Raw genomic sequence first — 11,200 nt, forward strand, 5'->3', positions numbered from 1 at the left:
AGGCCTCTCTCAATCAGATGTCGTCTTCGCTGAGTCGTCCCTTTCTAGGTCCCATCTTTCTTTCCTGCATCTCTCAAACCGACGCCACCTATGCAAGCTGGCCCCTCCCACATGACCCATGGTGTATTTTGCATTGCGCGACCAAAGGCCCACATGTTTGCAACATCATAGAAGACGGAGATGACCACCGCAACATGATCTGTATTGCGGGACAACTGCAACATAGCCCATGTGTTCAAATTCAAGGGGCGATGGGATGGTTTGTAACAAAAGAATCCAATGGTTCGGACGGGGTAGGTCTTTTCCAGCAGCAGCGACGTCCAAAAACGGTGGACCGCGTGCGCGAGCCGACTTAAAACGCGTCGGGACCCATCCGTCAGCGTGCCATCGGAAGCCAATATATTGATGGGTCCGTCCGTCCCATGGGCAAATCCACCTCACCCAGACCAGCCCAGCCCAAATGACCAAACCCAAAGCCGAGTCGCACTCCTCCTCCAACCAAGAATACCATCTTCTCATGTTTGTTTATTTGCGACACATATACAGACAAGAAGCAAACACAAGGGGCCTAAAGCCCGCCGCTTTGAACGGACAACAGGCAGACGAGGCCATCGATCGGCTCTTCGACGTCGTCATGAAGAACGACGCCGTGGTAAGAGAGATGCCGAAGCCAGCCACCTTATTCGACGCAACGCCTTTCCCACCAAATTGACGCTCCTAGACGAAGACGAACGCCTACTTGTACAAACAGGAGAGTAGTAGGGAGCCCACCCTCCTCCATCCGTTGCCGGAGCAGCCGACGGAGAGGGGTGGGATCTGACGGCTTGTAAGGCGCGAATCCAACGGCTCGGAAGGGGGCGGGCCTTTTCCAAAACGGCGGGCGGACCGACTTAAAACGCGTCGGGGCCCACCAGTCAGCGTGGCATCGGAAGCCAATATATCGCCGGGTCCGTCCGTCCACGGGCAAAGCCGCCTCTCCCAACCCAACCCAACCCAAACCCAAAGCCAAGTCGCACTCCTCCTCCTATCCCCACCCCTTTCCTCTCCATCGCCCAGGCGGCCACCGGCCGGCGCCGCCGCCGCCGCAGCCCGCGCGTCTCCGATTCGGTGAGTCGCGACGTCCCCCCTGCGTGTTGAGTAGGTCGCTGTTTCTTTCTTCAGTTTCCGCGGGGATTGCAGACCCTCCCGGCGCCGCGGTCGCCAGGGCCCCAGATCGCGCCGCGCGGGCGTCGCAGGGGGTCCAGATCCGGACGAGCAGGGCCGAGACGACGGCCTTTTTTTGCGTTCGATTCTTGTTGGAACCGCAATTCTGTGGTTTCGCCGCCGGCCGCGGCCTAGATCTGCCGCGCCGCGTGAACTCCCGCGGGGTCTCGGTGCGAAATTCCGTGTCCGCGCGTCGGGCCGCGGGGATGCGAGGCTTGGTGCGGCCGGAATTGCGGATGGATTAGATTTTCCCTCTAAAAGAGTCCCTTGGGGGAGACATGTATCCCTGACCTGAGAAATTTACCTTCTTTTTTGCGTTTGTGGTTATTGCAGGCGAATTTGGGGGCTGGGGAAAGAGGAGGAGCGGGCGACTTCTCTCTCTGGTGGTTGGATTGGATTGGAGCTTCAGGACAAGGTAAGAAAGTGTATAATATGTCTTCACCTACTGCAATCATTGGATCTGTTATTGCTTATGCGTGGCTGGGTCATGCATGCGCTGTACTTGTACTAGTACCAGCTGCGATTATTCCTGGCCGCTTGGTGGTAGTCAGCGCTTGCTTGGTGTAGTTTGTTTCAGCTGCTGGCGAAAGCTTGGATTGTAGTTCTGCTGTCTGTTCTTCGAGAATACTATATTATATAGGGAGGAAAAAAAATCGTAGCTTCCTTTAAGACTTCCGAACTTCAAAGGTTAACAACTGGAATCACATTCAAGTTTAAAAGGACGTGATGGGAAGAAACCCTTATTCTATGGACCAGTAACTACTGACAAGCTTCATCGCATATATATTACTCCCTCCGTCCTGAAATAAGTGACTCAACTTTGTACTAAAGTTAGTACAAACTTGAGTCACTTATTTTGGGACGGAGGGAGTACTTGTTATTATTGTGTTGCATTGTTACCAGAGACGTAGAACAAAATTTGGCCCACATGTTCCTTTATGCTCTGAATGTTTAGCAGTTTCGAACCATCAATTAAGCTACATTGTTGGCATTAAGTGGATTGCATGAAACAGTTTTGCACTATTTCGGTTTTACCTTCGGTTTAAACGAGTCTCACTTTCTCATGGTCACTTGTATTTGTTGATTTCAAGTATTTTCTTCAGGGAAAGAAAACATCAGTAGTCCCTTGCTTTCTTTCCTTTCCCAGTTTGCAAATTGGGATTACATTCAAATTTTAAACTGATTCGCTATGGGTAACAATGAACAGACCTTGTCACGTGGGTCAGGTTAATTAGTTTGTTTGTGTATAGTTACCAGAACCGTATATGTTTTTGGTAGCATCTGAATGTGTAGCAGTTCGGAACCTTTAAGCTACTGTTTTGGGGTTAAGCAGATGTCATGTACTCCCTCTGTCCCAAAATAGCCGTCTTAACTTTATACTTACTCTAGTACATAGTTATTCTAAAGTTGAGACACTTATTTTGGGACATAGGGAGTATCAGTTTAGTGCTACTGTGGTGTCAATCTTTGATTGGACATGGCATGCTCTGTCCAGTATTTTGTTGGTTGTAAGGATTTAGCTTTGCTCTGCTTAGAAATGCCTGATATTAGATGTCACGTGGTTGCCAAAATATCTTTGTTCGAGCTTTCTATGAAGATATTGCTCTACTTACTGATTTGATTTACACACTATTTCTCTAGCATCCTAGATAATCCTAGATGTTCAGTAAACTAACAGTGTTTTCTCTCTTCTATGAGATGCACTTCCTTGCATCATTTCACGGCCCTGCAGGTTTTGAGCTTTTGTCTGTTTCGCTGGGATGGATGCCAAGAAGTTCCTGCAGATGGTCGAAGACAAGAAGAAGAGACTCCTCGAGAAGAAGGAAGCCCCACTGAAATGGCAGCAGAAACTCGAAGCAGCAATTAAGGCCACTGAAGAAAAGGAGAAGAAGCTCAAGTCAAGAAAGCACAGGAGGCGAAGCTATTCTTCCTTGGAATCTGATAGTGAATCAGAGAGCGACAGTGATCGTAAACACAGGAAGAGGAAGGACAGCAAAAGGCACAGGAAACATGGCCACTCTGACTCTGATGGTGCCAGGAGGCGCAAGCATAGGTCAAAGAGGAGGCATTCAGACTCAAGTGATGAGAGTGACAGCGATGACTACAATAGTGAATCTGAAGAAGAACGCCCAAGGAAGAAGCACTCGCACAGGAGAAAGCATCGCCGACACTCTTCAAGGTCAGAGTCTGATGCTTCAGACTACAGCAGCGACGATGATGAGCGAAGATCAACCAGGAAGGACCACTCTAGGAGCCGGAGGCGCCGCCACCGATCCTCAGACGATGAATCCGAGGACAAGATCAGGTCGAGGCATAGGAAGCGCCACAGATCAAGTGACGAAGACAAGCCATCAGATTCTGACAACCATAAGCGCCATAGGAGCCGCTCTATGTCCTTGGATGATGGTGCTGCTGGTGAGCCAGACAAGATGAATGATGGTAAGGGGTCTCACAAAAGCCGCCATCACCACCACCGCCGCCACCATCATGACCATCATGGCAAGTCTGCTGAACCCAGTGACGGGAAGCAACTCGTGTGAGTTGTTAACGCATCGGAACCTGATTGGCATCATCACTGGACTATGTGGGAAGGTTTGCCCAGTTGGCTAGTTGCTGAATGAAAGCGATGTATCTCTCATAATGTTACCGTCTCAGCTCTGCCGCGGATGCTGAAGCCTGTACTTGTTGCTCTGAAACGTTTGGTAGCACTAATGTTATTTCCAGCATTTCCTCTGTTGGGATATGGTTTGCTTGCTGATTCGGTGGTTAAACATGCCTGTTTCATTCGCTGCAAGTTCACTAGCGCACTTTCGTTTGTTGAGACATACTACGTTCTACTCCTCCGTCACAAAATAACTGTCTTAAACTTTGTATTAGCTTTAATATAAAATTATACTAAGCTTAAGACACTTATTTTAGGACGGAGGGGGTATATAATATTGCTATACACTTTTTGCGGGACTCCCTCCGTTTCTAAATATGTGTCTTTTAAAAAAGTTTTGCTAGAAGATTATATACAGATGTATATAGACATACTTTAAAATATAGATTCACTTATTTTGCTTTGTATGTAGTAGTCTTAGAAAACCCTTTAAAAAGACTTATATTTAAGAATGTAGGGAACCCTTTAAAAGGACTTATATTTATGAACTGAAGGAGTGCTTGCTAGACGTACACATTTTTTCTGTGATACAAGCATTCTGTGGCGGTGAAGCAGGGAAGTACGAAACACTAGGTTTGGATTATAGTGCTAGAGCTTTTCTGTTTGAATGCTTGTCATATTTTGTTTGAAGGACGATTGCATGAGAACACATTGTTCTCCAAGTGATGGACAATGACTTCATCGGGGAGCAATTATACTATCGAGAACCAACGCCAGAACTACTGTGCCGATGATACTCCCCACCATGGCCAGCCTAAGTCATTATAGATGCATCAATCTTCGTAATTGATCCATCCTTAAAAAAAGTTTGGACCAATGCATGCAATCCTCCTCTTCTTAAACTTAATCTCAATTAATTACTCTAGCGTGGGATTGGTTGCATGTTATGAATTTAAATTCATGGATTAGCCAAATCGTGTCAGCTATTATTATTGATTTATTGCAATGTTTTATAAAGAGAGACTTGGGTAGTGATTGGTTTCCTTTATGGTTCGAATCATTTACTTAACCTAATTTTTTTGCGTCTAGATTGCAGTGCTCCTCCTTAGATGCCCAACATACCTGAACGGAGGCGTAGCCCAGATCACTGAAATCAAGGTATGCAACGATTAGCTCTGTTTTTTTTTCATGCGCTCGACTGAAAAACCCAGCAAAGTTAATCCATGACGCCTAATTACCCGAGAAGTTAGTGAGCAGTTAACTCCTCATCCTATAAACGAGTCGCCCTTGTTGCATGCATTGGTGAAGACCAATTCACACCCGGAGTAAATGAAACTCGCCTTAATCTTTCGTAATTCTAAAAATGCATGAAATCTGAAGGGCGTCTTCTAAACTGTGGTGGAGGGAGTAATAGTTGCTACACGCTCTTCATACAACTCAGTCTAGCATATCCATAATTAATAAATAATAAATGCATGGCTTAGTCTAGCATATCCATAATTAATAAATAATAAATGCATGGCTTACTTAGGATTATGCGTATGTTGCAACCCCGGGCTTAAAGGGGAATCGGGGCGAGGAAAAGCATGGTGACAAGGTCCTTGACGTGGCTACCGAAGGTGTAACCATCCCTACCACGGAGGTAGATGACCTCGTTCGACCTTGCTATATTTACCACCAGTTGCGCCGCTGGCAATAACGCGCGGTCCACATACATGCACGCCTGGTTCATCATCCTCCAACTATCCTCCGTCATGGCGGCGATCGCCGCCACGGCCTCCTCCCCTGTCGTGCCCTTCTCCACCATATAGGACTCGACGACGCTAGCCACATCCTTCTTGTTCTTCCCCAACTGCATGTACATCATTGATGCCGCTTGTTATGATAGTACTACATTCTATCCCGTTTCTACATTTTTTTCCACAGAAATGCAATATGAATTCACATATGTATAGGAGTAGGGAGTACCTTGTAAGAGGAGATGTCGTTGAGGAAGCGGCCGATCTGTGCACCGGCACGGACTACATCAGGGACGGCGCATGTCCACTCGAATACCTTGTTGGTTGCTATGGCGCCGTAGCCCATGAGGGCCACGAGGTTAAGCATTGGCAAGCCCGAAGACATGACCGACAGCTCCTCGTGTTCCCTGAAGGTCGGTTGATGCTTGTCATGGGACCATTGTGCCTCTTGCATATAATATTCCGCCTGCAGTTGGTACTGCATACACAATAATTTGAAACACAGTGTTGCCGTGTTGGATTATTTTGGTTATTTGCTTGACTAACTTTTTCTGAAATCAATTATTGGTCTCGCCTAAACCTTAAACTACACATATGCTTGTTTTATTCTCTAAGCTATGCTTAAGACGACTAGAAAGTATAGTTTAGGAGGTTAAATGGGAGATAAAATTCTTTACGGTAAAGTTAAGCCAAGTGCAGAGAGATGAAAATTGCTCAAGACATGCGCCACTTCTCCAATTTATACAAACCTTAGAACAACATAGTGACTAAATTACAACATACCGCTTTTTTTGCATAAGACATGCGGTACTTCTCGTGCGGTTTTAACATATTCTCAAAATCTTTGAAGTTGCTTAGCGTTTTGATGTATAGCACGCGAAGGTATTCAGGTAAAATAGAGACCGCGCTATCGTCCCATCTGTAAGAAAAAAATTGATGCATGTGCCTTCATAAGTGGTCAAATTAAGCTTCTACTCCATCCGTTTCTAAATATAAGTATTTTTAGAGATTTCATTAGATGACTACATACGAAACAAAATGAATGAATCTATATTCTAAAGTATGTCTATATACATCCGTATGTAGTCTTTTAATGGAACCTCTAAAAAGACTTATATTTATGAACGGAAGGAGTAGTAGAATTCTGAAAAAAAAAACAAGACGCTCCATGTGTCTCAAAATATAAGGCGTTTTTTGACACTATAGAGGGAGTACCTCACAGCTTCTTGAAAACAATTGAATTAGACCCCATGTAAGTACCTTTCGATAGCTTCAGTGAAACTTCGACACTCCTCTAAGGTGGCATGTACGTCATAGGTATCATCCAGAAAAGTCACCAAACCAAACGTCTTGGCGAACATCAATCGTGCGCGCGAGTACTCCTCCTCAGGGATCATTCCACAGCTCCAAAAGTAGACCTCCACCATACGGTCCCGAGTGTATGGTAGATTCACCATGTCGTAAAGATCCCTCCACCACCTGGAGAGGTTTATCAGTTAGATTACCAACCGAATTTACCCACACTGCATATTCGTTGTGTGCATCGTATGATGGAGATCAAAAGGATTTTTATGTAGTAGGAGGTACTAAGGTATGCAATTTAATAACAAAGGTAAAATGACTTACAATGACAATGCCTTTAGCTCCCTGAGGTGAAGATACCTCATGAGGTGAGAGTTGAGCCTAGCGAGCTCTAGCAGCGTGTTGTTGTGCGTCTCCTCCTGTGCATACTCACCGACATAATACATGGATTCCAGCAGCCTAGTGAACCGCGGGAGAGGATGATCGAGGGCACGGGCGATCTGCTCCGCCACCGGCGACCGAAGCTCGCCTTTCGCTGCAATAGCCTCGAGCTGGTGCCGTGTGAAGTCAATGGCTTCCTCGAGGGCCGGGCCGTCACCGGATACCACCATGTGAGCTGCGTTGTACAAGCTTAGTAGAGCCCTCGGGTCACTGCTGAGGCTTGCCCTGAAGTTGCCCATGTCATCTCTAAATTTTTCCAACACATCTGCGCCAAATTTCTGAATTAAACCGAGTTTGGGGATGGAGTTGTTAGAGATGACTAATTCGAAATGATTTTAAGACGGTTGATATATAGTTCTTTTGGGCCTTGTTTGGTACTGGTGTATTTTAGGGAATTTGTGGGGATTATTCCGGTCAAATCCCTCAATCCCCACACATCCCATAACACCATTTGGTTCTAGTGTATTTGACATGTTTCATCCTCACATTTTCCCTTAAATTCCCAAATTATAGTGCATTTTTCTCAATACTCAATACACTATCCCTACCTAGTGTATTGGGGATAAATGAGGATTTGAAGGGATTGGGTGAAGGTTGAGGTTTCACCCAATCCCTTGGGGGATTATCCCTACCAATTTTCTCAAAAACACTAGTACCAAACAAGGCCTTAAGGGGGTGTACCAAATAAAGCATGTCTCAAAGTAAAATTGTAAAAAGTGCAATTGTGTGGAAGTACCATTCGAATTTGTGAAGTCAGAAACGCTACATGCGATTAACAGACCAGGAAGGCTATCGGTCAATGAAATATATTTGTCTACAAGATAATCATTAGATGCCTGCGTATAAAATTCAGTTAGAGGGTTTTGAGATGAACTTTGTTCTAGAAAACCATCCATTGACTTCGATGTAGAAATGGATGTCGACACTCATCAACTGAAAATAAATAATAAAACTGTAGGAATTTGCCACGTCTAAATCATTTGTCGTTCTGTATAGATCGTTCAAGTGGCTGGCACATAAACTTTTACATATGCAATTATTCAGTTATGTTGGTTAAACCATGAACACTTAGGCAATGACTTACAAACTATAAGAATTAGTGTCGAATTAGAAATAGACACATAACTGCTAAACTACCTGTAGACACCCATATCCCATGCTGCCGAAGCAGGCGAAACCGAGTCGCGACAACGTGAAGGTCATCGGAGCCGGAGGACTCATCAGGGTGGACGATCCGGCTTATTGCCGAGGCAATCTCTTCGCGGAAGTGGCCATCAACGCCGAGACGCTCAAGTGTGTCTATCAATGTCACTGCCTTGGCGACACTGTCGTTGTCGGAGAACATCGTGCGCACTCGCCCCTTGAGCTCCTCCACCCTTTCCCTCATCCACTCCTCCGACCTCTGCATATATCAACAAGGTATCCGCATAAAAATTAATTGCAGGCTGAATGAGAACATTTTCTTTCTTTTGCAAGCTGCAATGGAGGTTGCGCAAAATGGAGAACAAGCAAAGGTAGATCTGCACATGGAATGAGTAGAAATGTATGCCATGCCATGCCATGCCTGCTGGTGAGGAGGGTCGTGGGTGATGAAGAAACCGCCCCACTCTGATGCGGCAAAGGCGTCACGGGTTGCGGCGCAGCCGGCGGCGTTGATCATCCTCGGGTGAGCGCTACTCGTGGCCATTGTTGAGTGGTTGCAAGCTTGACGTTGGAACGGAACAGTTGTGTTGTGTGTGGCAACTTGTGATGCATACGGACGAACCTTATGTCTATATACTTGCTATAGATTATAGACTGGCCGGGGCGCCAGATCGGCTCGTTGTACTGGGCGAAGACCGTCTCCTCGTCTTCGCCTTGTTCTTGAAAAGAAGTACAAAGCTGCTGTGGCAGCATGTGCTGCGTATTACAAAATTTAGTAGACGCGTCAGTCATGCTGACAGCCCTAGCTAGTTAACACGCGCTTTTTTTTGGAGCTTACCTGCTTAGATTTTTCCCTTTGTACCATCATACGTTAGGTCCATCTGCTAGAGAGCGAGACACTGAATAAAGGAAAAATGCTCAACGTACAAAGAGTTATACGCTAATTATTATTTTTCTTTCTAACTAACCACTTCCTTCTGATTTTTCATGACGATGGGCCCTTCCTCTTAAACTCCAATCAAAATCGACCAATGAGGACACGAGCATGCACAAAACCATGCAACGTTGGAAAAAGTCTGAAGATTTTTTTGAAGGACCTAGATGAGAGGAAAATTATTTTTTCAACCCCAGATCTGTATCATTTACGATTGGCCCCTTTAATAGCTTTTCTGTAGCTCCTCCACTGAAACCATGCACCCTGCTTATGCGGCGGGTGTAGATTACTAAGGCCTTGTTTGGAACCACTCAGATTATATAATTCAGGTTTTTACAATCTATTATGTCTTCAAACAGGACAGATTATGGTGTCGATTATAAAAACTAGATGGACAGATTATTAAAAACTCATAATCTACTCTACTCTAGCTAAAATCAGATTATGGATTGCTAATGACCCATTACCCTTGTAAAGTTGAAGGTAATTACATTCCTGCCACCGCCACCCTCCTCTTTCTTAAAAAAACAAAGGGTAGACATGTCATTACGCAATGTAAAACCTGGATTATAGTTTATATAATCTGGATTCCAAACATGCCCACCTAGATTATTTTTATGAACCAGATTATATAATCTGCCTTCATAATCTAGATTATTATAATCTATTGTGGTTTCAAACAGGGCCTAAAGTGAAAATAAAAGTATTGCTAGCCGTTTTAACAATCCCGATGTAGCCGGAGTACTAAAAATACAGGGTCCTTGTGGCGGGGGAGTTTTAAAGTGACACTATATAGAACAACAAAAATATTATTTTTTCGTGAATACGCAAAGAGCTTGCATATCATTTCATTGATAAAGAGAGTTAGAATAAATAGAGATGAGGTATAACACATTACACGGAAGCAAGGGCGTGAACATGGCGTCCAAAGCATAGAGGCATGAGATGCTCAACCCAAACAGAAAAAATACACACCTAAGTTGACCATCCTGGAAAGTAGCCCTCACCAACAACAGGACGACCAAAACTAGTCCTTGGCAGCATATTTTCGTAGAAGAAGCAACCTCATCATCCACGGAGCCTGAGACGTGAACGTGGATGGGCAGCATGCACACACGCACACTTGCACTAGTAGAAAACATACCTTTCATCCGGAGCATTAGTCCCGAACTCTCGGTCGGGTTTGAGACTGAAACTAATGTGACTATTTGTCCCGGTTCCAGCGGTTAGGAACGGCCGGGGGCATGGCGAAGATTAGTCCCGCTTCATGAGAGACCTATAGTCCCGAGGTGTGGTCAACCGGGACTAAAGGGTCGGACCTTTTAATTCCGGTTGACGAACCGAGACTAAAGGCCATTACCAACCGGGACTAAATGCCCTTTCTTCACTAGTGTTACTGATACGTCTCCATCGTATCTACTTTTCCAAACTCTTTTGCCCTTGTTTTGGACTCTAATTTGCATGATTTGAATGGAACTAACCTGGAATGACGCTGTTTTCAGCAGTATTGCCTTTGTGTTATTTTTGTGCAGAAATCAAAGTTCTCCAAACGTCCTGAAAATTTACGGGGAGCAGTTTTGAAAAATATCAAAAATATCTGCGCCAAGTTTCACCTCAGGGGGTGGGCCAGTGGGCCACAAGCCCGTGCTCCGCCACCACCCCCTGGTGGCGGTGGGCAGGCTTGTGGGGCCCACAGGCACCTGCAGCCCCAACTCCAGCTCTATAAGTTGCCTTTCGTCCCAGAAAAAATAAAAAAGAGAAGTTTTCGTCGCGTTTTCGATACGGAGGCGCCGCCAGCACCTGTTGTTCATATGGAGGGCAGATCAGGAATCCGTC

The 11,200-nt window shown here is 45.3% G+C and overlaps 2 protein-coding genes across 3 annotated transcripts; one reads left to right on the plus strand and one right to left on the minus strand.

The window, feature by feature from the left end:
- Window positions 1–965: 965 nt before the first annotated feature.
- Window positions 966–3,939, plus strand: LOC123442522 (pre-mRNA-splicing factor 38B). Of its 2 annotated transcripts, none has more exons than XM_045118587.1 (3): window positions 966–1,107; window positions 1,537–1,618; window positions 2,902–3,939. In XM_045118587.1, the coding sequence occupies exon 3, from the start codon at window positions 2,964–2,966 to the stop codon at window positions 3,741–3,743; it is 780 nt and encodes a 259-aa protein (XP_044974522.1). In that variant the 5' UTR covers window positions 966–1,107; window positions 1,537–1,618; window positions 2,902–2,963; the 3' UTR covers window positions 3,744–3,939. The 2 variants fall into 2 exon arrangements, with proteins under 2 accessions (XP_044974522.1, XP_044974523.1); XM_045118588.1 differs by having other exon boundaries at window positions 2,936–3,939.
- A 1,357-nt stretch (window positions 3,940–5,296) lies between these two features.
- Window positions 5,297–9,011, minus strand: LOC123442523 (eudesmanediol synthase-like). Its single transcript, XM_045118589.1, has 7 exons — window positions 8,852–9,011; window positions 8,425–8,689; window positions 7,171–7,552; window positions 6,805–7,023; window positions 6,328–6,463; window positions 5,774–6,022; window positions 5,297–5,657 (listed from the first exon to the last, which is right to left on the minus strand). Exons 1-7 carry the CDS (start codon window positions 8,972–8,974, stop codon window positions 5,364–5,366), a joined length of 1,668 nt encoding a protein of 555 aa, XP_044974524.1. The 5' UTR covers window positions 8,975–9,011; the 3' UTR covers window positions 5,297–5,363.
- Between the last annotated feature and the right edge of the window lie 2,189 nt (window positions 9,012–11,200).

This window comes from Hordeum vulgare, chromosome 3H (genome assembly GCF_904849725.1).
Source record: "Hordeum vulgare subsp. vulgare chromosome 3H, MorexV3_pseudomolecules_assembly, whole genome shotgun sequence".
Lineage (NCBI taxonomy): Eukaryota > Viridiplantae > Streptophyta > Magnoliopsida > Poales > Poaceae > Hordeum > Hordeum vulgare.